The sequence below is a fragment of the Leptonotus elevatus genome, chromosome 18 (assembly GCF_054856555.1).
Source record: "Leptonotus elevatus isolate MCC_2025b chromosome 18, RoL_Lele_1.0, whole genome shotgun sequence".
NCBI lineage: Eukaryota > Metazoa > Chordata > Actinopteri > Syngnathiformes > Syngnathidae > Leptonotus > Leptonotus elevatus.
In genome coordinates this window covers 15,551,966-15,575,195 of record NC_141256.1, presented here as the reverse complement: position 1 = coordinate 15,575,195, position 23,230 = coordinate 15,551,966, and the positions used below count along the sequence as shown (strand labels likewise).

At 41.4% G+C, this 23,230-nt stretch overlaps 2 protein-coding genes and 2 long non-coding RNA genes across 14 annotated transcripts in view; 3 read left to right on the top strand and 1 right to left on the bottom strand.

The window, feature by feature from the left end:
- The first annotated feature begins 424 nt into the window (after nucleotides 1-424).
- On the top strand, nucleotides 425-3,506 carry fam228a (family with sequence similarity 228 member A). 4 transcript variants are annotated; one of them, XM_086060465.1, is made up of 9 exons: nucleotides 425-704; nucleotides 1,093-1,172; nucleotides 1,396-1,563; nucleotides 1,628-1,654; nucleotides 2,040-2,234; nucleotides 2,306-2,386; nucleotides 2,447-2,522; nucleotides 2,656-2,773; nucleotides 3,082-3,506. In XM_086060465.1, exons 1-9 carry the CDS (start codon nucleotides 632-634, stop codon nucleotides 3,161-3,163), a joined length of 900 nt encoding a protein of 299 aa, XP_085916591.1. In that variant the 5' UTR covers nucleotides 425-631; the 3' UTR covers nucleotides 3,164-3,506. The 4 variants fall into 4 exon arrangements, with proteins under 4 accessions (XP_085916591.1, XP_085916590.1, XP_085916592.1 ...); XM_086060464.1 differs by having other exon boundaries at nucleotides 1,628-1,693; XM_086060466.1 differs by lacking the exon at nucleotides 425-704 and adding an exon at nucleotides 712-861 and having other exon boundaries at nucleotides 1,628-1,693.
- Nucleotides 3,286-23,230, bottom strand: part of itsn2a (intersectin 2a) — a 26,527-nt gene continuing 6,582 nt past the window's right edge. The window contains exons 4-40 of one of the 7 annotated variants that reach the window (XM_086060458.1): nucleotides 21,704-21,799; nucleotides 21,564-21,627; nucleotides 21,158-21,327; nucleotides 20,746-20,943; nucleotides 19,532-19,631; nucleotides 18,518-18,666; nucleotides 18,355-18,418; nucleotides 18,061-18,198; nucleotides 17,249-17,355; nucleotides 16,895-17,157; nucleotides 16,095-16,232; nucleotides 15,869-16,009; nucleotides 14,772-14,859; nucleotides 14,540-14,679; nucleotides 13,973-14,053; nucleotides 12,763-13,046; nucleotides 12,471-12,681; nucleotides 12,251-12,405; nucleotides 12,113-12,176; nucleotides 11,860-11,960; nucleotides 11,747-11,787; nucleotides 11,504-11,670; nucleotides 11,391-11,424; nucleotides 11,180-11,310; nucleotides 10,360-10,459; nucleotides 10,025-10,216; nucleotides 8,308-8,429; nucleotides 7,617-7,723; nucleotides 7,361-7,544; nucleotides 6,214-6,312; nucleotides 5,988-6,155; nucleotides 5,700-5,912; nucleotides 5,507-5,628; nucleotides 4,603-4,685; nucleotides 4,430-4,513; nucleotides 4,181-4,354; nucleotides 3,286-3,848 (exon numbers count right to left, since the gene is read on the bottom strand). In XM_086060458.1, the coding sequence (XP_085916584.1) occupies nucleotides 3,694-3,848; nucleotides 4,181-4,354; nucleotides 4,430-4,513; nucleotides 4,603-4,685; nucleotides 5,507-5,628; nucleotides 5,700-5,912; nucleotides 5,988-6,155; nucleotides 6,214-6,312; nucleotides 7,361-7,544; nucleotides 7,617-7,723; nucleotides 8,308-8,429; nucleotides 10,025-10,216; nucleotides 10,360-10,459; nucleotides 11,180-11,310; nucleotides 11,391-11,424; nucleotides 11,504-11,670; nucleotides 11,747-11,787; nucleotides 11,860-11,960; nucleotides 12,113-12,176; nucleotides 12,251-12,405; nucleotides 12,471-12,681; nucleotides 12,763-13,046; nucleotides 13,973-14,053; nucleotides 14,540-14,679; nucleotides 14,772-14,859; nucleotides 15,869-16,009; nucleotides 16,095-16,232; nucleotides 16,895-17,157; nucleotides 17,249-17,355; nucleotides 18,061-18,198; nucleotides 18,355-18,418; nucleotides 18,518-18,666; nucleotides 19,532-19,631; nucleotides 20,746-20,943; nucleotides 21,158-21,327; nucleotides 21,564-21,627; nucleotides 21,704-21,799 (4,928 nt within the window). In that variant the 3' untranslated portion in view covers nucleotides 3,286-3,693. Of the gene's footprint in view, nucleotides 3,849-4,180; nucleotides 4,355-4,429; nucleotides 4,514-4,602; nucleotides 4,686-5,506; nucleotides 5,629-5,699; nucleotides 5,913-5,987; nucleotides 6,156-6,213; nucleotides 6,313-7,360; nucleotides 7,545-7,616; nucleotides 7,724-8,307; nucleotides 8,430-10,024; nucleotides 10,217-10,359; nucleotides 10,460-11,179; nucleotides 11,311-11,390; nucleotides 11,425-11,503; nucleotides 11,671-11,746; nucleotides 11,788-11,859; nucleotides 11,961-12,112; nucleotides 12,177-12,250; nucleotides 12,406-12,470; nucleotides 13,047-13,972; nucleotides 14,054-14,539; nucleotides 14,680-14,771; nucleotides 14,860-15,868; nucleotides 16,010-16,094; nucleotides 16,233-16,894; nucleotides 17,158-17,248; nucleotides 17,356-18,060; nucleotides 18,199-18,354; nucleotides 18,419-18,517; nucleotides 18,667-19,531; nucleotides 19,632-20,745; nucleotides 20,944-21,157; nucleotides 21,328-21,563; nucleotides 21,628-21,703; nucleotides 21,800-23,230 lie in introns of those variants that run through there. The other 6 variants (XM_086060459.1, XM_086060456.1, XM_086060457.1 and 3 more) reach the window with 6 other exon arrangements.
- LOC147158840 (uncharacterized) lies at nucleotides 8,263-17,377 on the top strand. Its single transcript, XR_015090669.1, has 4 exons — nucleotides 8,263-11,621; nucleotides 14,600-14,743; nucleotides 14,829-14,881; nucleotides 17,268-17,377. It is a non-coding gene; the product is annotated as an uncharacterized LOC147158840 (long non-coding RNA).
- The window catches only part of LOC147158838 (uncharacterized), a 14,676-nt gene continuing 9,512 nt past the window's right edge, over nucleotides 18,067-23,230 (top strand). Inside the window, exons 1-3 of one of the 2 annotated variants that reach the window (XR_015090668.1) lie at nucleotides 18,067-18,220; nucleotides 19,546-19,664; nucleotides 19,885-20,025. This is a non-coding gene — a long non-coding RNA (uncharacterized LOC147158838). The remainder of the gene's footprint in view (nucleotides 18,221-19,545; nucleotides 19,665-19,884; nucleotides 20,026-23,230) is intronic. The other variant, XR_015090667.1, reaches the window with a different exon arrangement.

The window sequence follows — 23,230 nt, the reverse complement described above, 5'->3', positions numbered from 1 at the left end:
TTTTTTATGTAATAATAAGTGGCCTATTTGTTATCTCTCTTAAAGCTACTAATCGGGAAAGTTTACTGGGACAAAATGAGAATCTGCAGATCCCTTACACGTTTAAATGTCTCTTATTTCTTTCTCTTATTATCTTTCTTTTGTATGTAAAAAAGAATCAACACCAAGTGGGACACAGTTGAATAAAATGAATATGATATTTATTTATTTATGCTTTGTTTTGTTTTTAGGAATAAACCTTTTGTTTGTTTTTTATTTGGTGCCCAATTTGTCCTCTATTTCTGGAATGACTTTTAATTTAAAATTTAAAAACAACATGGAGTTTTAAATTGAACATTTAGCTAGCTTTAAAGTTTTGGTTGAAAGACTTTACTGGCCTGTGTGGCAAGGTGTGACGTCACGAGGTTGCCGCGGCAACGGGCCGCGTGCGCACTCGCCCAAAACACCTGCGCGAAGATGGAAGAATATAAGGAAGAAACTTTCTCACTCTTCGGCTGAAAAGTTCGACCAAAACAACAAGCGTTTCGACAGATAGTTAAAAAAAATATGCTCAAGCCTAAAAACTTGAGTGTTTCTTTTTCGTTTCGCTCGACTTGCAAACGCCTCTAACGAAGTTAGAGACAGTGGCGCAATGCATCATGGGGGATCTTGGTTTGGAAGTGGCGGGAGCTATGTCGCTGTGGGCGACATGGATAGCATAACAGGCTAGTAACGTTGATTCATTTTCATTTTTTTTAGGCTTAGTAGCTGAACCAATTAAACATTTTATACCACAATATAAAATAGAATACAATGTATTCTCTATTTATATCATATGAGGTTGAAGAGAAATAACGGAGATATTTAAAGCAGCGCAAGCTGGTAATGACTTGAGCTAGCATTGTAAGCTAATAGCTAAACTATACATATATTTTTACTTTTACTGTACTCATTAAAATGTAAATATTTTATGTAATTTCTAATTATACGGTGTTACCCAACAGTACGTATACATTTTTTTAAATAATATTTTAAATGAATGTGTGAAAATGTAACCAAATGTCCCAGATTTTGAAGTTACTTTTGGTTCACCTTGTATTTTTTTTTCCCCAGACATGTCGCGGCCAAAAAGGAGCAAAGATGGCGTCATCACCTACCACGTACCGTTCAGTATCGGCCTTCTGGCGTCTGAGGTAGGTTAGTGTAGAGTAGTTTAAGCACTAAAAATTAAAATGAAATTAAGTCATATTATTGCTGTCTCATGTTAGTGGCTGCTTTAGAACTATATATATATATATATATATTAACATTATTTATCCTCTTATGAGTGAATTCACCTATTTTTTCCTCATTACAAATTTACAAGTTATAGTTTTAACATTATGTGGTCAATATGTCTTCGCATTGCGCTTTCAGATGACAGAGTCCAAGTGCCCGCCGCCTAAGGCGGGACCCAGTGCGCCAGTGAAGAAGAGGAATTCTAGCGGGTGCGTTAAACAGAATAAACGGGATGACGCCGCGGGGGCACAAGAATACAAGTTGCGGCGAGGCACACTGTCTTACACCCCTACCAGGCGACTGCAGGTAATGCTTGCCACCGCATTCCCTCATGGAGCTGAGATATTTGAGCTTCACGTTTGTCTTTCAGGTGAAAATGGAGGATGAAATTGAAGGGGTAAATGAATTGATTCGCCCTTTACTAGACACACAAAAGGTAAGATTTTAAATGGAACTAAACCCTTTTTTTTTTGTCTACATATGGTAGCTGCCGCCATCTAACGGTCTTTCGGAAAGGACCACAATAGCAAATAAGTGAAAATTTCAGCAAATAAAGTATTTTTGATAAAAATAAATAAATAAACCTGTGAATAGGTAAGGAAAATATGCATGTAGCAAATTAATATTAGGCAGGGAAGCACTGTTGCTATATAGTTTTTCTTTACATTCTTGTATGTTTATAGTGTAGAAAAAAAAATAAAAATATATATGTTATAACATTATAGTAAAAAAGTTCAGTACAGTACGATTTTTCTTTATTAAAATCACTTGTCGCCGTGGAGGAACTGGCATCTTTCCTGAGCATGAAAGACGAAGCCAAGATAATGAAGAGGGAGGTGATGCGCAGGTATCTGTATGAGGACGTGTGGGGTTCGCTCCAAAAGAGGCTCGACCACCACATGGCCGTCTGCAATCCGGCTGAGATCAAGATGCGCCAGAACTTGTACCAACTATATCTAAATCACGGGAATGCCAAGGTGTGTTGACGTTTAGCCAAGGGGACGTCCCATGGTGTGCATTTGGGGCTCATGTTGACTGTCGCTTTCAGGGTTACGTCTTTCTGGATATATGTGACCTGAAGCAATACAATCCGTATCTTCTCCACGAAAAAAAGCCGCACAAGTGCAAGGTGAGTTGCGTTAAATGCTTTTGATCGTTTGTGTGCCCTTCTGACAACATTCCCACACAGCTGAGGATGGCCGAGTTGAAGGAGAAAGAAGTATTATTCGAGCGGTCCAAGATTGTTAAGAATCGCTGTGGAGCAGGTAGACACTTTTGTCACTCAGCATATAGAATATATAATTTATTATTTTTTTTATTAAAAAAGAAAAAGAAAAAAAAGAATATATAATTTATACATCCATACAAGATTTTCTTATATTATAAATTTCCATTTAGGGTGTCAGTACAAGTGGATCAGACAGCGCCAGGTCCAAGATGGTGACGATGCGACACCTGCGATCAGCTTACTCCCTATCGAGTCAGCGAAGAGCAGCACGAGCCGCGAGAGGACCTGGTACTGCTTTTCTATATGATCAGTGTCTTCACATAGAATAATATCATTACTCATAAGTAAAAACATTATTAAAAGTTACAGAGCACACCTGTTATTATTATTATTATATAGTGTGTATCAAACTGGTAACTCTTTGCATTAATCTACTCAAGATGTCGCTCTCAGTTTTACAATGTGAAGTGATTATCTGACGGAAACAAGTTTGACACCGCAGAATCCTAAAAGCAATGTTAATATATATATATATATATATCTTTTTTTTTTAATTAGATGAACATACGGTTAATAATGTGTCATGTGTTGTACAGCCTGGACGTAATGTACCACATACGCGAGTCCTCCATACTGGACGGGACGTGTCATCACGCCGGCTGCTGGTTCTCCAGATGAGTAGCGCTTTCTTCTCTTCATATCAAGCAAGTCCGCTTGATCAACCCCGTCGCCACCTGTCAGTATTTCACACGCATACATGCATGCATACACACTAGCAGTAATAACGAAGCCCCAACGTGTACATGTAGAGGACTGTACATCATGTACACTTTTATTAATCCAACATGTTGACTTTTTCCACATCGCTGCTCTCTGCATTTTGTGCACAAGCTAGAACTCAACATGTACAAATAAAAGCTTGTTATCTTCTCTCACCGGGCACAACATCAATTATTACTGTGGTAAATATCTCTCTGACATTAAGCATGATTATATCTGTAATAAAGCTTAAACTGTGAAAGGATGGCGTAGGTGTACCTAATGTTGTGGCCTGAAAGTAGAAATAAGTCCACAGGTTATATGTAAAAAAACAAAAAAAAACTTTTCCAGTGTACTGCCAATCGTATTCACATTTCCAGGACAAGGTTGCTAGTATGTGAAGGCCCTTTGTGATCTTATATGACACAAAAGCTCAGAAGTCTCATTAGTCATTTGGCCGTCGGCTCATAGAGCTGCAGGTCCAGCTTGACCCAGACTTCCCCGGTGGGAACTTCGTGGAGCAGCAGGCGACGACTGGCGGCGCCTTTGCTCTCCATTTCCTTCTTGATGGTCGCCACTGGAACCTCAGTGCGACCCAGGAAGTCTAATGAAAGATGGATGGGGAAAAAGGGGACATCATGGCATTATTATTATCTTGTCCAGCAGAGTGCGCCAAACATTAAATACAGTTTGTACACAGAAGCTTTATTTAGATGTACAAAAATGATGGCTATGTTAGGAATAACTCCATATTCGCCCTATAAAGTCAGTTTGCCATTTTGTGTGGCTGTTGGAATGTGTGGTTAAGTAGAGGTTTATCCCACAAAGCATCTTGAAAAGTAGTGGACAACCACTGGTCACTCGTAAACCATTATAACCAGTGATGCTTTGCATTGAGACAGGCTCATTTGTATGCAAACAAATGAGTTCACTGACCATCTGGTGAGAACTGGTCCTTTTCAAAGATGGTGATGCACAGGACGTCCTGGTAGAGGTCTTTGACGAAGAACTGGCAGTTGAAGTTCCATTTGGGGTTTAGCGTGTTGCTTGCGGCCCGTGACGTGTAGCACTGCGCTCCCATGGTCAGCTCGCAGTAAGGGTTGCTCTTGCCTGCAGGGAAGAGGACACAGTGAAGATGCGAGTGACAACATTAACTCTCTTCAACGACTGTCTTATCATTATTACCGTTGGGCCTGCAGGCTTTGAGCTCTTGGGCCTCAGAAACGGTCACAAGTAGCCTGCCGATGCCGCTCATCTTCAGAGAGCGAGCTACAAAACATGGGGACACACGAGATGACAACATGAGCCACAGGAGGACCAAATGAAGACAGGGAGTAAAAATGACTGTTTTCGCTGACCTTGATACGCCTTCTCCCGTTTTTTCTTCTCCGTATCGATGAAAAGCTCAGACGCCACTTTGATTTTCTGTACCCATGCCGCCCTGACAAAACAACACCTTGGTGTTAATTTTATCAGCCATTTTTTAATTTAGTTTCAGTTTTAGTCTAATTTCAATCACACTCGTTAGTTTTTATCATAGTTAGTCAACCTCATCCCATTTTTATTTAGTCACCTTTTAGTCGACTATAAGTCAAGCATTTTAGTCTTTATTTTAGTCCAAGAAAACGTAATTTTATTCATCTAATTTTAGTCAACAGAAACTTTTTAGAAACATTTTAGTCTAGTTTTAGTCAGGACAATCAATTTACTCTATTACATTTTTTTTGTCAGCAGATAATGTTGAACATTTCCATCTAATCTAAAACTACTTCACATAAAATGTTGTCTCATCTTTTTGATTTAAAACAACTTTACACACAATTACAATCAATGCTACAAGCTAGTAAGTTAGCGAGCATTAGTTAACGGTCGGATTGGCATTGTTTAAACGTAATAGCTGTTGGATTAATGTTACGTTGCACTTGCTAGCTGCAAATATAAAAGGGGGTTTGTCACTGTGTGTTAGTGACAGATTAGCTGAGACAGTATTTTACAAAATCATAATTTTCGTCTCGTCTTTGTTCATGAACTAAAATGTCCATAGGTTTTATTCTAGTCTTTATTAAGTGAGCTACATTTTCGTCTCGTCGTTATTAGTCGACGAAAATGCATACTGATTTACTCCCAATTATTGTTTATTAATGGCGGTGAAAAATTATTATTATTATTTTTTCATTAATGAAATTAACATTAGTACCCATCAATAATTCTCAAACAGTGGAACCTTGACTTTCAAGTAACATCCAGCAGGTATGGACTCACCTTTCATTCAATGTGTCTGTCCTGAGCGAGTAGACACGGTCGATATGCGAGACGAGGAAAAGCGGCTCATCGCTCGACGGGTCCGGCGGCATTTTGACCAAAACCTCGTTGAGGAACAACGGCTGTTGACAAAATAAAGACAAAGCAAGTGAGGCAAGTGATATCACACGCAGGCGTGACTGCTCTCACTTACCGTTTTGTACATCTTGAGCTGGATGTTACTCTTGGGGCCGAACAGCTTGTCGGCCCCGGAGGAGGACAAAGATTTGGCGCCCTGCGTCAGGAGCAGGAAATCGTTGAAGAGGAACGCCCATAATTCCCGGCTGCTCTTGGTTTTGTGCAGACGACCGCTGTGGAGCAGCTTGCGCGGTCCGAGGCAATTGGTGAGCGAGTTAAACACCAAGTGCTGCCAACGATATGCGAGGCAGAACCGATTTTCCAATGATAAGCATACAGAAATAATGGCAAAAAAAAATTTCACCTCGATGGCTCCATCGCACTGCACGTGGCTCTGAATCCACTCGAGGCGATCTGAGTTCTCCTTCTCCCTCACGCCCTCGTTGACCTGAGAGCACAGCTCCTCGGCCCGCTCCAGAGCCTCCTTCAGGGGCGACTGGTCCGCATGGTGGTCGGGAGTGTGCTCCAGGATCTAAAGCCACGTCATAAATTCAAGAAGGGCAAGGGGATGAAATATGCGTCCTACGTACGTTCTTGATGAGCAGAGGGTAGCGTGTGATCCTCTGCATGGGCTTGAGGAGGAAGCTGGACAGAGGCATTCCTTTGCAGCGGTAGTTTGTGGCGATCTTCTGCTCCACCGGGCGGAGAAAGAGAGAGAGAAGCTTACTGTGGGAATGCTCAAATGTATTGTAAAATTCACAACTGACTGATAGTGTAGTGGTACAATTACCAGAACTTGATGCTATTTATGTGAGTGTCATATAGAAATAGACCGATATGTTCTTTTCAGGGCCGATGCCGATTATTAGTAGTCAAGGAGGCCGATAACCGATATTTTGGAGCCGATATTCATTTTCCATTAAAAAGGGGGGGGGGGGGGGGTATTGGCATCAAATAAAAAATAAATAAATACAAATGCCAATCTTGACTTTGTTGTAATGTTATAAAACATTTATTGAATAATTTTTTAGACTTTTCAAAATGTTGATTTGTTTTTTAATCTTAGACTATATAGACTATAGGAGCTCCCAGGGTTATCAGTACATCTTAAAAAGTTAAATGGAAACTTTAGTAAATACAATAGCTCTCTATAGTTTTCTACAATAAATATTTGTTTCCAAAATTTAACCCTTTCAGACCCAAATTTTTTCTACTGGGCAATTTTTTTCTTCCTTTTTACAGATTTTAACTTATTTTCCCACATAAGAAACATGATAACAAAATTTGGGAGTTATCTCATGTTTTTATTTGTTATAGTGGACGCTAGGATAGTATGGCTGTAAGTGTTGTAAACTTACCAAGCTTATATGTAACATTTTTAACATGAACATCATGCAATTGTGATTGGTCAGGTAGGATCCAATCATGAACCAGAAGTGTTGACATCATCCATATAAGGCGTTTTTATAGACACACAAATATGGCATTGTCCACTGCAATCATCTATGGGTCCGAAGGGGTTAAAAATACCTAAAATCTTAAACTTTCACATTTATTTGTTTTAATGTCAAACGAAAACACATGGTTCAGAAGGTTCCCAGGGTCAGCAGCATCTCTTATAAAGATAACTGAAGATTTAGATTTACCTTTTATCGGTCGTCAGATTTTTAAAAAAGGTCGATACCGATATTCGTCAAAATGAAAATGCCCAATATCGGTCTATCCCTAGTGTCGTACTTTGAGGAAGTCCTTGAATTCAGGCTGCTCGTGCGTTCTGCTCTGCAGAAGGGCGGCGGCGTTGAGCTGGCACGAGCAGAAGCGGACGTAAGGCTGCATGTGCGTCAGCTCCGACGCCAGCAGCTCGCCGATCAGCTGCACCGGCATGTTGTCGCCACCCGTCTTCTTGCGCACACGGAGCGCCCTTGAAAGCGCAAAACGCATGGATGCGGCAAGGCATGGACGCGCAGGGCATGTCAGGCGGTGACGTACTCACTTGAGCAGTTTGGTGTTGCACATGATGAGCTCTCGCCAGTTGACAAAGATGACGGCCATCTCCGCTTCTGTTAGCCGACCCGATTCTGTCATAGGCTTGTAGAAAACCTGACAAACAGAAAATTGGAGCACTTTATTTAACTCATTCACTCTACAGACGTAAATGGCACTGATTGAGAAAAAAAAAGGATTATTAAAAATATTATAAAATAGTATTTGAAAATAAATGCCTTTTCCCACCATTTATAGGGTGTCATTCATTATTTTTTTTTACATATTTAAGAACAATTAAAAAACAAAACATTTTAGCCCATCTTAAAAATAAGGTTTTAATTTTTTTGACCTGAATATTTAATAAAATACGACAAAAAAAAGTTTTTGTCTAAGAAAAAAAGATTTTAGTAAATATGATTTTTTATATAAAATGAAACAAGTTTTCTTTTTAAAGCCCATCTTAAATAAAAGGGCTAGCATTAATATTTTGCTACATTAAATCAAAGCTTTTTGATTTGTTTGCATGTTAAATATTTATCCCATTTTTAATATATATATATATTTTTTTATTAAAACAAAATGGTTTAAAAAAAACATACAATAAATAAATAAAAATGAATACAGTATTTTTCATATTGTGTGTACAGTGTAGAGACGTACACAAATTCATATTTGTGTGTGTGTGTGTGCGAGCAGACCTCCAGCACCAGCTCCAGGTCGTTCACGTAGGTCTCCTCAGTGTGGATGAGCTCATGGATGTAACCCTGCCTCTTCCTTTCCTGCGGGCTCATCGTGTCCAGGGTCATCAGGTCTGCGCACCCTTTCATACACACGCAAACATAATACGCAGCCCTTGTTCAAACCTTCCTTTATTATCAGCTTTGTGATTCATGTCATATACACGACGAGTGAGGCACATCGAGCAGCAGGCAAGTGAAAGTGAGCACCTTTCATGATTGCATAGGCCGGAATGGAGGGAAGACAAGTTGGTTCTGCTGGTGAAGTGTAAACTAAAATGTCAGTCACACATGTACAGTAATGTAGTGTGTTTGTTTTATTATTCCATGCCACTATAAGTAGATGGTAGCGTCAGGAAAGGTTCACATTAGTCCATTTTAATAAGTTAGGTTAAATAGAACTCTCTGGAATTATACTGACTCAGGGGCTTTGTTTAGAAAACTAAAACTGCAATATTCCGCACAAAATGGTGCCTTGACAAAGGTTTACTGCAGTTTTTTTTTTTATTGTGGTGTCATTGGATTTTTTTTTTTATATAAAGCAAAACCAATTCATGCTTTATAATCACGGAGAAAAGCGTCTCGCTACCTTGAGACCCTTTCACACTGTCTGTTTTCACTCCTTTTGTTTCTCTCTGAGCAAAAGAGGCTTAAGATGTTGTAATTTCTCAAATAGATGCTGGGCCTTGATTTTTCGACCAGGTGGCAATTTTCCACTTTCAATAATCACACATTTATTTGAGGGAGATGTTAATTTTTTTTCGTTGATGAGACACGCGGTGCATCTATTTGAAGAAATATGAAATTTGCCGATAAATTCTGCATAATTCTTTTATGCCTCAGGTACAGCAATTTTACAGATTCCCATTGTGAACGTTAGTTAAGGAAAATGTGCTGAAGATTAAAGAGGTCGAAAAGCCCAATGAAAAACAGGCGAGGCTGGTTCATTTCCCGGAGGTGGCCGGGATTCCGGGTTGTGGTAAGGTGAAGAACAAGAGAAGGAGGAGGAAGAGGAGGAGTAGGAGGAGGACAGGAAAGCCCACATTGTTTGTCCTACATTGGAGAGAAAGGAGAGATGAAGCAGGAGGAGGGGAAGGTGAGTGAGATGAGGCAGAGAGCAGAGACATTAATATAGCAGGAATATTAATGCGGGGCTCCGGCATGCACATGCTTTTGTATTAATCATGTCGATGACAGTGTTACATGGCCGCTAATTACGTCGGGTAGAGCGCTGCGCACTTGTTCATTGATGCTAATTAAACACAGGACGCGTTCGCGCTTGTTAACACAACTGCAAGGCCCAGACGTTAAATAAATTAACTTTATATTCATTTGTGGCAATAAATGCTTGGGAGTCCATTTGACAAACAAAAATGTCCAGAGCAGTCAATTCAATATTACATAAAATATGAAAATATAGAAGAAAATTAAACAAATATATTTAAATTTGTTTGGTATGTATACATAGCATTAATTTAATTTTGGTTTAAATGAACAAGACAAGCTAAATGACCTATTTATGTTATGATTATCCGATGTGTTCACAAAACCCTACCAGCATGATTTTTGCTTTCATTTGTTAATTTTCACAGGTGTGCACACATTTTGAAAGTATCTTTTTTGTTGTTGTTGTTGCTTTGTTATTCCTGGCGTTTAAAAGGCCTTTGCATGTACTCACATTGCTGACTGGGGTCAGACTCGGTGGTCATCTTGACGTAGTTGGTGGGCAGCAGGCCTGTAACGCCGTCGGTCTCCCCTTTCCACCAATCCGAGTTGGTCTTGTCTAAGACGTTGATGAGCTGGCCTTTGGAGAAGCTCAGCTCGTCAGGATTGGCCGCCGTGTAGTCGTACATGGCGATTACTTGGCATACTGCGGAGATATACAAAAGTCGATTAAGTGTTTTATCTCATATGCTTGATATCCAGCTTAAGGTACTTTATGAACACGAGAGCTGCCTTTAGGTCTACTACTATATGTCGTGGCGAACAGATGATCACAAAATGTATTTTGACCTGGCAGAGGTGAGGGGGACGACTTGTTGTTGCTGGAGGGTCCGAGCAGCTTGACGTGGGAGGACTGAACCCAGCCTCTCTGACGCTTCTTGCCACGAGCCTGCACAAAGAAAAACAGAAACGTAATTTACTTGGCGAGGTACAAAAACAAAAACAAGCTATTTAATTATATCATGAAAAGGACTCTGGTATTTCCTTATTAAGTGGTTGGAAGTTTGTCTGGTGTGTACCAGGTGTCTTTTGGGGCTAATGTTTTCATTAAGGGGCAGGGCCTTAATTTAGATTAAAAAAAAATTAATTACTAATGCTCATTATTTTTGTTATAATTTTTTAAGAAGAGGACACACCCAGCAATGAATTGGGACATTTGTTTATTATTTGAGGAAATAAAACACATTTATATCATGCTAGCTATTAAGGGTAAAGAGTGCTATATTTCCTGATAATGTGGGCTTAAAAAAAAAAAAACTCAACTGCAGGTAGTGGTGCCGATTGTCTATTCATCTGCAGGGGCTACCTAATGATTTCACCTGTTATGGTGAAAAAAAGGAAGCAGTTTATTTGAGGTATGGTTTTTATTTTTTAATTGTCTAAACATTGGCTTTTTGTCTAACATTAGCTATAGACATATATATGTGTGTTTACATAATTGTTTATTATTAAGTGGGCAACATGACTGGTGATTAATTGCGGCCCGGTTCCTAATAGAGTGGAGGACATTATTTAAGGAACTGTGGCACATTTATTGAATTAATTCTAACTAATGACTTGATATGTACTTGATGCCGTAAATAAAGACGCTGGTTGCGTTCAAACTGACCTGCAGTTCTCCCAGCCACCAGCCGGTTGAGTTCTTGGCCAGGACCACGATAAGTTGTCCGGGCGACAGATGGAGCTGATGTATCGTTGGGGCAACGGCGGCAGCGGCGGCGACGGCCTGAGCGATCTCTGCTGACCAATCAGAGACGAGCACGGTGGAATTCAGACCTGTGTGATCATCCCCTCTGAGTATTTGAGTTTTGTACTCTCACCAGGCTTCTTGGTTGGCCCACCAGGTCTTGACACCTAAAAACAAAATAGTGACAAAGAGCTGAATGGCAATATAAAGTACATATTGCAGTACTTGCACATGAACTGAAGTTACCTCTGACTCCACAGGCCTCACATAGTTGGACGGGAACACGCCGGTCTGGTCGCCGATGCACCCTCGCCACCACTCCCCTTCTCGCTCCGTCACCACCACCACGTCGCCCTCCTCGAAGGTGAGGTCGCCCGCTTCGGGGCTCTCGTAAGTGTACAGCGCCACGTACTCTTTGTTTGGCCAACAACACAAGGAGGCGTCAAGTTAGCGGTGACGGCAAAGCTTTTGAGTGTTTGTTTACCTTACCTTCAAGTTGAACACCGTCGCCTCCGTCCAGTGGGTCCGTGCTTTAACAACAGCGAAACATTGTTAACTAAACAGTTGTCGTGATACAGAGACTGATGTGTGCGTCTTCATACTCTGTGCAGATTTCACCCTCGCTGAATGAGAGGTTGAGGTTTGGTTCAGTGGTGGTAGGCAACCAGGGGGACATGACCCGAGTCAGGACAGGAGCTTGAAACTGAGGGGCAGGATTATCATGAAAAAAAAAAAAGGGATTAATGACCGCCCCCTTACAACGCAGCAGACACGGCCACGTCAAAATTGAGCAATAATAAATTTCAATCGTCTGACACCACTAGTTTTAAATATACAGACATGTTAACAAAATACCTGTGACGTGTCTGACTGGAGGGGAGGAACTCCATTGTCGCCTGTTAATTGGCAATCTGGGACTCTAAATGTAAAGACGAGAAGTCATTCAAAAGTGCTTCTGCCGCAACGCTTTGTGTCTGGTCACACTGGGCTTACCTGGAGACAGGAAGCAGTGGAGGACAGGAAGTCGATCCAGGCGATGAGGGGCCCGTCTCGCGGTGTTTCTCGGCGTAGCTGTGAGGGAACCAGCCCTTGTTTCCACGGTAACTGCCGTACAGCCAGCCCGGCTCGCCCACCGTCTGCTCGTCCACCTGTAGACACTTGTCTCGTCACAGTCGGCGGCGTACGTTTGTTGAAAGCAAACAATCCAGCGAACCTCGATGAGGCAGTCCGCGTCGATGCTCAGCTCATCCTTGTTGCGAGCTGCGAAGGAGTACAGCGCTTTGTAAAGCGTCACTCTGGAGGCTGCCTGCGCCTCCTCTTCGGCTTTCTTTTTCTGCTCCTCCTCCCTCCTTTTTTGCTCCTCTTCCTCCCACTGGCGCGCCGCCTCCTCCCTAGCTATCCTCTCCTGCTCCAGCTTTGCCTGTCTGTGTCGAAAAATGTTCCAAAGAGCAGGGAATTTACATGCCTGACAGTTGTTGGATGTTCTATTTCTGAAATTGTGGTACCTGGCATCCTCCTCCTCTTTTCTCTGCCTCTCCCGCTCCTCTTCCTCTTTCCTCCATCTCTCGTCCTCCTCCTCTTTCCGCCGTCTCTCCTTTTCCTCGTCCTCTTTCCTCCGTCTCTCTCGCTCCTCCTCTTCCTTCCTCCTGCGCCTCTCCTCTTCCTCCATTCTCCTCCGCCGCTCTTCTTCCTCCTCCCTGCGCCTCTTCAACTCCTGCAGTTTCTCTTCCTTGACGCGTTGCAAGTCGTCCAGGACAGACTGCTGCTTGGCCTGCTTCTCCCTCAGCTCCTGACAGGGGGCGCACATCGTAACAGCTGTCATGGAAACGTAGCAGGGCAGCCATAATAATAATAATAATAATAATAATAATAATAATCATGTCTTGGTGAAGCAGCATATGGTGCATTGCATATTCTAGGCCAAGAGACCGTAAATATTGTGTGCTTGTGATCACGAGGTGGCTCGTGTTTCATCTAAATGTGACAGCAGTTGTGCTAGTCAGAAAATGGTAGACATGTCTCTTCAGGCATGGATTCTGGAGACTTTTTTGTGGGTCTACTCACAATAGACACTGCTACTAACTCAGGGAAACTTGCACTGACTTGCAAAAAAATCCTAGGAGGAAAACCGATAAATAAATTTATAAATTTTAACAAACCCGAAATATTCCTACAATTTCTTCTTCTCTTTTTTTCCTTTCCCCCCTTTTTTCTCTTTTTCCTTTCTTTTTTCCCCTTTTTTCCCTTTCTTCTTTCTTTCCCCCCCTTTTTTCCTCTTCAATTTTCCTTTTTTCTTTTTTTTACGAATTTGATGGATACAGTAAAGTTCGGCATTCCCAAAGTTACTCATTACCATTTTTTTGGGGGGGGGGGGCTATCTTTATTAAGAACTCACCAATTTACTTTTTTGTGCTCAGGCCAGTCATGTCTGATATAAAAAAAAATATTAGTTTGGTGAGGCCAAAGAATCAAGTTGAAGTGAAAATAAAAGCAGGCCAAAGTCTTATTTAATAAAAAAATTATAATAATAATAAAAATATCGCCAACATTTTGTGGCATTGATTGGCCATTACAAAGCATTTTGGGTTGGCGTCAGTTACGCTGCAAGGTTAATTACTTTATATACTGCACACACTTACCGTCCACAATATGAACATGAAGGAAGGAGGGTTGAGCAAAAGAAAAAAAATCTCACACACAAACAAAGCAAGAGACCTTGAAGAGAAGAAAGAGTTGGCTGAGACAGGCCAGCAGAGACAGAAGTGCACGCAGGAGACAGTCATCCATGTCCTCAAGCTGACCACATGCAAAAGGGAGAGTGACGGAGAGTGAAGGGAAGGATGCAAGTTTAAAAAAAAGTGTAGAAAAAAAAGGTGGTTACGGCATCCAGGAAGCAGGATTAAGAAGAAAGTGAGAGAAAGGAGTTAAAATGCAGTTCCAAGCAGAGCAGTGAAAGAAACTACACACGACAGGAAAACATAATTTGTCACAACTGATTGCATGTAATTTTTTAGATCCAACACTCATTAAAAATGATAATTTGATGCAACAATATATACTTTTTAATTAAATAAATTCAATAAAAAAGACCTTGCGAAGCGAGCTAAACAATTAAAGTGAGATTTGTTTTTAATAAATTTTGATTTTCAAGTAAAACTGTCAAACTATCACTTTTCTATCTGTATCGAATCCTACTACCTCCAGGTTCAAAGGTGATGCGTCCTTTCAGTGACCTTCCACTTAAAGTACTGATTGAACTTAACTATAATGTCGAGCACTTACCTTGAGTTCTTTGTTGTATTGTTCCATCTGTGCCAGCTTGTCTGTGGTTTCCTTCTGCAGCGCGTCCAGCTGGTCCTTCAGCTTGCGACAGTTGACGCCTTTGTCGCTTACGTTGGCGGCCAGGGAAGCCAACGTCAGAGCTGCAAGGCCCATCGCGCAAGAATTCCATCATCCATTTAGATCCACGTGAACGTGTTTCACAAGGTTTGGTGCTTTTGGGGGGGATACATACGTAATATTTTGTTGAGGTTCATGTTACGCAGCTTCTCAGTCAGCTTTTGTTGCTCAGGAACCAACAAGGAGAGCTTCATCTGCCATTCCTACAGCAAGCACACACAAAAAGTGAGTAGAGGTTGTCTACATAGTGATATGTGCTACACCATAGGTGTCAAACTCCGGTCCTGGAGGGCCGAAGTCCTGCAGCTTTTGGAGGTTTCCCTCTTCCAACACAAGCTGATTCCAATCAGCAGGACCATTATCAGGCTTAAGCAGAGCTTGCTGATGAGCTGATCATATATCAGCTGTGTTGGAGAACGGAAACATCCAAAACCTGCAGGACTTCGGCCGTCCAGGACCGGATTTTGACACCTGTGTGCTACATATTTAGAACTGGAATTTTGTATGGACGATCATGGTGGCTAATCATTGCATTTCAAAGCAGCCTCCAGATACAGATACATGACAAGATTTCCCCCCAAAATGACACTCTTGTCAAAATGTTTGATTGGAACGGCCGCTTCAGCCCGAGTAAAATGCACCAAGATTTTTGAAAATCAATCAGTTTTTATTGTTGTTGTTAAAAAAGCCTTCGAATTAGAGTAATCATACCAATTATAGTCCAGGGGTGGGCAAACTCGGTCCTGGAGGTTTTGAAGGTTTCCCTCTTCCAACACGAGCTGATTCCAATCAACAGGATCGTTATCAGGCTTATGCAGAGCTTGCTGATGAGCTGATCACATATCAGCTGTGTTGGAGAACGGAAACATCCAAAACCTGCAGGACTCCGGCCCTCCAGGACCGGAGTTTGACACCTGTGTGCTACATATTTAGAACTGGAATTTTGTATGGACGATCATGGTGGCTAATCATTGCATTTCAAAGCAGCCTCCAGATACAGTGCAAACACACACCTGACATGATGTTGAAGCAATGTGATTGGATTACTGTAAATGTAAGACTACATCCGGGCATTATTACCACGTTTCTGTCAATACCTTCCTGCGCCGAACACGTTTTGCAAAAAAAGATGAACAAAACACCAATAATTCATGAAATTCAAATAGCAAACATCACTCAATCGTTAGTGCGTATCATAATGTATATTTGGACCTCAAACTGAAGCTGCAGCGTGTTGATCTCCGCAATGCGCGCGTCCCTCTTATGGTTGACGAGCTCCACTTCGGCCTTCCGGATGCGTCTCTTGCTCTGGGCATCGCGGAGGCGGTCCGAGATCTGCTTGTGCTTGTTGCCCTGCGGAGCGGAAATTCAACGTCTTAGCCACCCGTCCGCTCGCTAGTTGGTTGGTTGGTGCCGGATGGAGGAGCTCGGGCCTCACCACGGCCTGCAGCTCCAATTCCAGACTCTTCTTCTTGGCTCGCAGCTGAGAGAGTTCCTGGTGCTCCCCCTCGCGCGTCCTGCTCAGCTCGTCCCTACGGCTGCGCTCCCATTGCTCCCGGCGCTGACGCTCCAGCTCCTGCAGGCACAAAAACAATAAGATTGCATCATTTCATCACACTAAATGCAACAAAATTTGAAATTTTCTACTTAAATGAAGTCATTGATTAGCAAAACTGTTCCCTAGAGAAAAAATTATTATTTCAAACCTCGAAAAGGTCGTAAATTTTTAAAGATTTGTTTATATTTACTCTGATTTATTTAATTTACTTAAGTTAATTTAAATATAATGTATTTAATGTATTCTTATATGACTGCGTTTAAATGTTAAATTTAACTTTATTCATTAAATTTATTTAAAATTACTTTCAATTTAATTTGTTTTATTTAGGTGTACTGAATTTAACTAATTTAACTTATGAAATATTTTTTTTAGTTGATTTAAATGATTGATATAAATATGAAATATTATTAATATATTACTAGTACTTAAAAATTTACCAGCCCAGCCCAAAACCCCCCAAAAATGACCAAGCAACGTCTCATAACTAGAAGAACCTCATACGTTATGGTACTTGTAAGTCAAAGCATCACTGTATATACCGTAATAACCCTGCTTAAAAAATTATTTTTTTCTAAAAACTGTAATGGCCCCTGATAGGAAATAGCTTCGTCACCACGATTACAATTGCAGGATGCTCGGTGGCGTTCTACTCGTTGAAAACGTCGCCTGGCGCTCACCTCCTTCCTTTCCATCTCCTTCAACCTCTCTTCCTCACGCTGCCGCTCCACCTCACGCTGCTTCTCCAAGCGCCGCTCCTCCTCCAGTCGCCGTCGCTGCTCCATTTCGCGGGCCTCCCTCTCCCGCCGCTCCCTGTCCTCCCTCTCCTCGCGGGCCCTACGCTCGCGCTCCTTCCTCTGCTGATCCTCCAGCGCCTGCCTTCGCTTCTCCAGCTCGGCGCTGCCCCGTGCAAAGTTCTCCTTCAGCTTGTCCTCGAAGGACACTGAAGTAAAATGAGGTCACGGGGAAGGGTCAGCATGTGACTTCACTCGTGCCTTTTTCTTTGCTGATGTGATGGTACATAAATACTATACCACTGCTCTTGTTCTTCAGGATAGGTTCTATCTCCAGTGTGTCAATTAAAGAGGGGCTACCATAAAGTCCGGTGCCATTGACAAGCTCACTGCACTTGTGGACTCCTCTGGAAGAGACAGATTCAAAATGTAAGCAAACAAAAGTAGTTCATTGTTTTTATCTCATTCACTCCCAAAAACATATTTACCTTTTTTATGTATTTTTTTATGCAAGAGCTTACAGAAGGATTTGATGCAGATTCTGACATGAGGAGGTGGCTTAAAGCAATTGTAGTTATTACAAAAAACGGCCTGCAGGTGGCAGCAGAGTATAAGAGATCAGCCAGGGCCATGTTGCAACAAGCTTTCACCAGGATTGTGAATATTGATGAAACGTAGCTATATTCTAAAGCTAATTGCTACAAAATGGAAACAGATGCAAATATACTTTTTTTCCTGACGAAAGAAGAGACTCAAAATCTTTATTTTGGTAGGTTCCATGTTTTTATAGCAATAGAACACACTTTTCTGTGGGCCTTGCAAAATAAGTCAAAATCCAGTGAAGCAGCCAGGAGCAAAGGGGGTTGCTTCAGTGAAAATGACTGAGAGTGAATGAGTTAATAGGGTTTATATGTGTTTTTTTCCCCCAAAGAGAATGGAGAATATATGCCTTTGAGTATTGTTTTAGTGCACATTCTAATTGTTAGCACATCTATGACCTTTCACATTTAGCTAGTGACCTTAAAGGCAATGTGTTTGAAATACACGGTAAGAGTTTTAAGCGTCTTAGTTTCATGATTTTGAGTGAATCCCTTGCAGTTCTCTGCGTATACCTCATAGGAGGCGGTATGAGGTCCTGGGGCAGAGTGAGCGGCAGCGGGCAGCCCGTCTTGGCCGTGTCCACCAGATGCATCGCCAGGATGAACTCGTCGGCCCTTAGCTGGCCGTCCTTGTCTACGTCTGCCAGGTTCCTGGAAAGTCACCAGAGAGAAGGTGCGTCATTTGTCATTTTTATCATGAAATTCATTCAAACTGACAACATGGAAACAAACACAACAAAAATCATAACCTATATAAAAATATATAGTAGGAAAGCAATTAAGTAGCCTAAAAAATGAATAACTCACCAGATTGTAGCCAGCTGAGTTTGCGTTAGGTTGGATGCAATCAGTGCGTTTCTCACTTGAGGTCCTGAAAAACACAAAATAAAAACACTCATTGTCTACAGCAGTTTTTTGAGTCATTGCTTGCTTGAGCGGTCAAGCAGCCATTTTGTTAGTTGAGCCGCACCTGACAAGTAGCCGCTCATTAACTTGTCCAGCGTGTTGAACTGCTGCCGGTACTTGAGCCTGGACGCTTGAGGTACGGCCCAATCGCTCGACCCCAACGTCGTCTTGGGGGAGTTGCTGGCCAGTGAAGTGGTGGACGAAGAGTTGGAACTAAAAAAAAAACATTCACAGCACACGCTGGGAACGGTATGAGAACTCCTCGGCTATTGACTTGACCAATTCATTAACCGGAGTCCGCCAAACTAAAGCTGCCCTGCCCTATCAAAAAACACCCCCCTTTTTTTTGTGCTTGGTTTAAGAGGCATTTAATTAAAAGGGCTTTTAGGATACCTATTAACAATAAAAAAAAAAACATACTTGATGAACATACATGGGTGGAAATGGTTGGAAAAAGCCTGATTATGTCGCATTGAAACCTGCCATGCGTCTGAAACCAATCAGGAATGATACAAAGGTGAATGAATGAGTTATAAACACATTCCTGGCACTTGTTTGAACATCTTCATCTGAGGTGAGGAACTGCATACAAAACATTGAAATCAGATACAAGACCCAACTTGTTCCCTACAGACGCACGCACGCTAACAAAGCTACCAGGGAGAATCAATGATATTAGATACTATTGTCACAAAAAGCTTACCGCTGACTTCTTTGTGTAGCCCATATTACATCTCATTAGTGCAGTGCATTGTTTAAAAAAAACAAAACAAAAACATGCAGGATCACCTACAAATCCTCATTTCTAGTTCACTGTAAACAAAATCAGCCTGGAATGTTAAATGTTCTGAACATGGGAATTTCAACTAATGTTTTGTAATTTGTTGTATAAAAGGAGACCGGGAAAATTCCCGTCGCGCTCGATTTGCCACTCTGAACTTCCTGCTGTGACATCTGATTTAGGAAAAATGACTTCCTGCTCTGCCCAGTTATCACAACATTCAATCAATTGTCAACTCGCAAGGCTTTTTCTGCACGTTTTGTATGGTTTGACATTAACGCTGCATTATTTGCTCACCTGCTGGATCCAAGGTCCACCAGAGAGTTGGCCTGAGACATGCCGCTGCTTCCAGGTGGAGAAAATGTCAGCGGAGAGGAAAAACCAGAGAGAGGAAGGCCTGCAAAAACACAACACCAGGAGGATGAATCTGGTACACACCTTTGGTTACAATTTCAGCAAATAGCAGTAATTCAAAAATACGAATATGATCAAGTTAAGCCCCAAATTATTCACAACTTAGAGTGAAAGTGAATTTTCAAGCTAACTTTAACGGGGAAAAACTTGCAAACAACAACTGTTTTCTCTTATGCACTTGTAAAGCAAGTGAGTTATTAATAGCCTTGAACTTTTATCTGCTTGACTCGATACAGTCGCCGTTATTGCACTCACTGCAAGATAAGTGATGTGCGACCAGCAAGTCGCCTCATTAAATCACTCATTTCACACCCTGGAATGTGACTTGAACACAAGCCAGCCAGATGAACGGGTGCAGCCAAGGGACAGATGATGAGGTGATGGATGGAAGAAAATTAAGATGTAGTCAATCTGACCCAACTTTGAGTCAAAAATTGGGTAATTTTCTATAAAGCTACTCGGGTCAATTTGACCTTTACAGGGGGTTTTTTTTGCACCAAAAAAAAGGGCCATTCTATATAAACCAACCCATAAAGTTTGGTCAGATCCTCAACTTGGGTTAATTTGACCCAACTCTGGTTCAAAAAATTGGGTCATTTTGTATAAAACAACTCAGAAAGATGGGTCAGATCGTCTACTTGGGTCAATTTGATCCAACTTTCTGGGTTGTTTTGCAAAATAAATAAATAAATAAATAAACAGAAAGTTGGGTCAGATCCTCTACTTTGGTCAATTTGACCAAAAATTGGGTCCTTTTGCATAAAACAACCCAGAAAGTTGGGTCAGATTGTCTACTTGGGTCAATTTCATCCAACTTTCTGTGTTGTTAAAAAGAAAAAAAAGGGTAGTTTTGTATAAAGCAACCCAGAAAGTTGGGTCAGATCCTCAACTTGGGTCAATTTGACCCAACTTTCTGGGTTGTTTTATACAATTTTTTTTAATTTTTTTTTTACCCAAAGTAAATAAAGTGGATCAGTCCATTTTTGATCCATAATTGGGTTACTTTTGACCCAACTGTTTTTAGAGTGTACTGAATCAACTTGCAGTAAAAGTGATGCATCTGATTTCCCTAAAATGGCTCCTCGTGCAGAACCGACCTGCGGCCATGGGATGCGCAGGGGCGAGGAAGTGCAGGTGGCAGCGCGGGAAGCCGGCGTTTCCCAGCTGGGTAACGAGAGGCAGCGTCATCATGGTCGCTGGTCGCATGGGGGGGTTAGCGGGGATGGGGGTTAAGATGGACATGGCGGACATGGACGGCGGCATGCCAAACGAGAGGTTCGGCAAAGAGCCCATCCCTGCAAGGAGGACGTGGAAAGTGGGTTAGGATGGAGGGTCAGTTTTGGATGAAAAGTGGGACACATTTATTTGCGAGCGTCAAAAAGGAGTCTGACTAGAGTTTCAAAGGGAAGTCCATTTCTATGGGAATTTAAGATGTAGGATTTTGGAAAAAAAAAAAAACTCATTTGTCGTGGATAGTCACACTCCTTTTTTGCTTTGTTAGTTTTTTACCGTAGCGGGCCGACAAAGGGGCGGGGACATTAGGGTCAGAAAGCTGCTTCAAGCCCATCGGAAGCACGGCGGGTAAACTCCGGCCCTGGAGCTTTAGTTTAACGAGCTTCATGGCGATGGAAAACTCCTGCCTGTCCATCTTGCCGTCGCCGTCCATGTCGGCCAGGTTCCTGAAAAGACACGTCACAAGTCACAACTGCATGGTATGCTGCATTCGTCCATATCCTGTGGACAAACAGTGATCCCCATCCCCTGGTGTAACTAACACACACAGTAGTTGTTAGGTGGGTCAGGAAGTGAGAACAAAACAGGAAGTGGAAGCGACGCAATCAACGGAGCCAAACAATGGCAGCGATTGTGCAGTTTGAGCATTTCCATTCGTGAACAGTTGAAGAAGCCGACTCACCAGATCTCGGCCAGGACGGACGGCGGCAGGCCCGACTGCAGGAAGAATTCTCGGGCTTGTTCACCTGTGGACGGGAGAGTAAATAAAAGTGACGGAACATTCTGGGAGGAGCAGCCAAAGTGGACATTTGTCTGATATACCTGAGACGTAGCCCAGGACGGGGGCCAAGGTGTTAAACTGCTTGTCGTGCTTCCCCCGCTCCTCTGGGGAGATGGACCACGCCGTGCTGGATCCACCTGCATACAAGACAAATGTACATTCAATATACTAGAAAAGAAGAAGAAAAAAAAAAAGGACAGTCAAATATATTTGAAAAAATAAATCCCATTTTCAGATGTCACTTTTGGCCATAAATGTGGCATCATTAGACGAGAGCACCACTGTAATTGTCACCTTGTGCACTACCTGGGAGGGGACACAACAACAGTTTCAAAGTTTGGGGGACAAATTTCTGCCTGGTGTGCAAAATTTGCCTCCTGAACGAGCCAATGTCCTTCCTTGAAGCAACTCTCTCTTGCCAATGATTAATGCGTAAAACTCCACAGTCAGCTGCTTTCACTCCTGCTGCATAACTCGAGGCAGTTTTTCGGGGGTGGTCATTAAATATGCAGCTGAGCCGTAAAAGTGGAAAAGATGGAGATATCAATCAATTAATCACAAGGGAGTCAGTCCAATCATAACACGACGCAACAACCAATTTTGAAAGCGGCTGAATTGTTAGGTTTTTTTTTTCCTATGAGGAAAATTGGCTGGCTGGACGTTACTGTTGCTGATGATGAATGGAGTTGTCACAATGGATTCATCAATCACTTTCTTTAGTCGTCCGCAAACTGACGCGTCACACACAATTATGCAAATATCCATCTTATTAATATTCAAATTAGGGACATTGCAGCCTACGCATCTGATTTCTCCCCAGTGCAATATCATTGTTTGAATGAATAATTACTAATAATTGTACCACTATAACTCAGCTGCATATTCAATACATATCTCTTAAAATATTATAATAAATAGTACAAAAGTGCAAAGTATTTTTTTTTTAACCAATATTTTTTTTTATCAATATATATTTTTTTTATAACTATATGTAATATATTGTCACTGTCTGAAAAGTGTTGTAAAACTCCACCTACTCCCTTACTCCGCGGGAGCTGTGCAGCATTATGTCACCTTTTTTGAAAAAAAAAAAAAAAAAAAAAAAAAAGGGAGTGAAAAAAGTTTGGTAAGATACATTTAAATATGATTACCATTGTTAAACTGTTTAATTGCATTTTATTTTATTTAAATTGAGAAAAATTTATTAAAAATAAATTAATACTTATTAAATTAATATTGGGTCAAAAATAGAACGATCCTCTACTTGGGTCAATTTGACCAAAATTTGGGTCATTTTTCCGTGCAGCATCACTTCAAGATTGAAAATTGTTTTTTTTTTTTAAGACATTGAGTGAAAATAGTTTGGATAGATACATTTAAATATTGATTACCATTATTACGGTTGAATTGCATTTTATTTCATTTCAATAGAGAAAATAGATTAAAAATACAAGTAAATAATATCATCTCGGTCACAGAAAGAATTTAACCTATAGTACCACTGTAGTTGAAATCATGATGCAAACAAATGATTAAACGAGCATGCCAAGTTGGAGTGATATGAGTTT

What these genes read in the sequence shown, in the direction of transcription:
- fam228a (XM_086060464.1), top strand. Translation starts at nt 632, where the DNA reads ATGCATCATGGGGGATCTTGGTTTGGAAGTGGCGGGAGCTATGTCGCT. An exon ending in CGACATGGATAGCATAACAG is followed by an intron (nt 705 to 1,092) that starts GCTAGTAACGTT and finishes TTTTTTCCCCAG; the next exon opens with ACATGTCGCGGCCAAAAAGG. An exon ending in TAAGAATCGCTGTGGAGCAG is followed by an intron (nt 2,523 to 2,655) that starts GTAGACACTTTT and finishes ATTTCCATTTAG; the next exon opens with GGTGTCAGTACAAGTGGATC.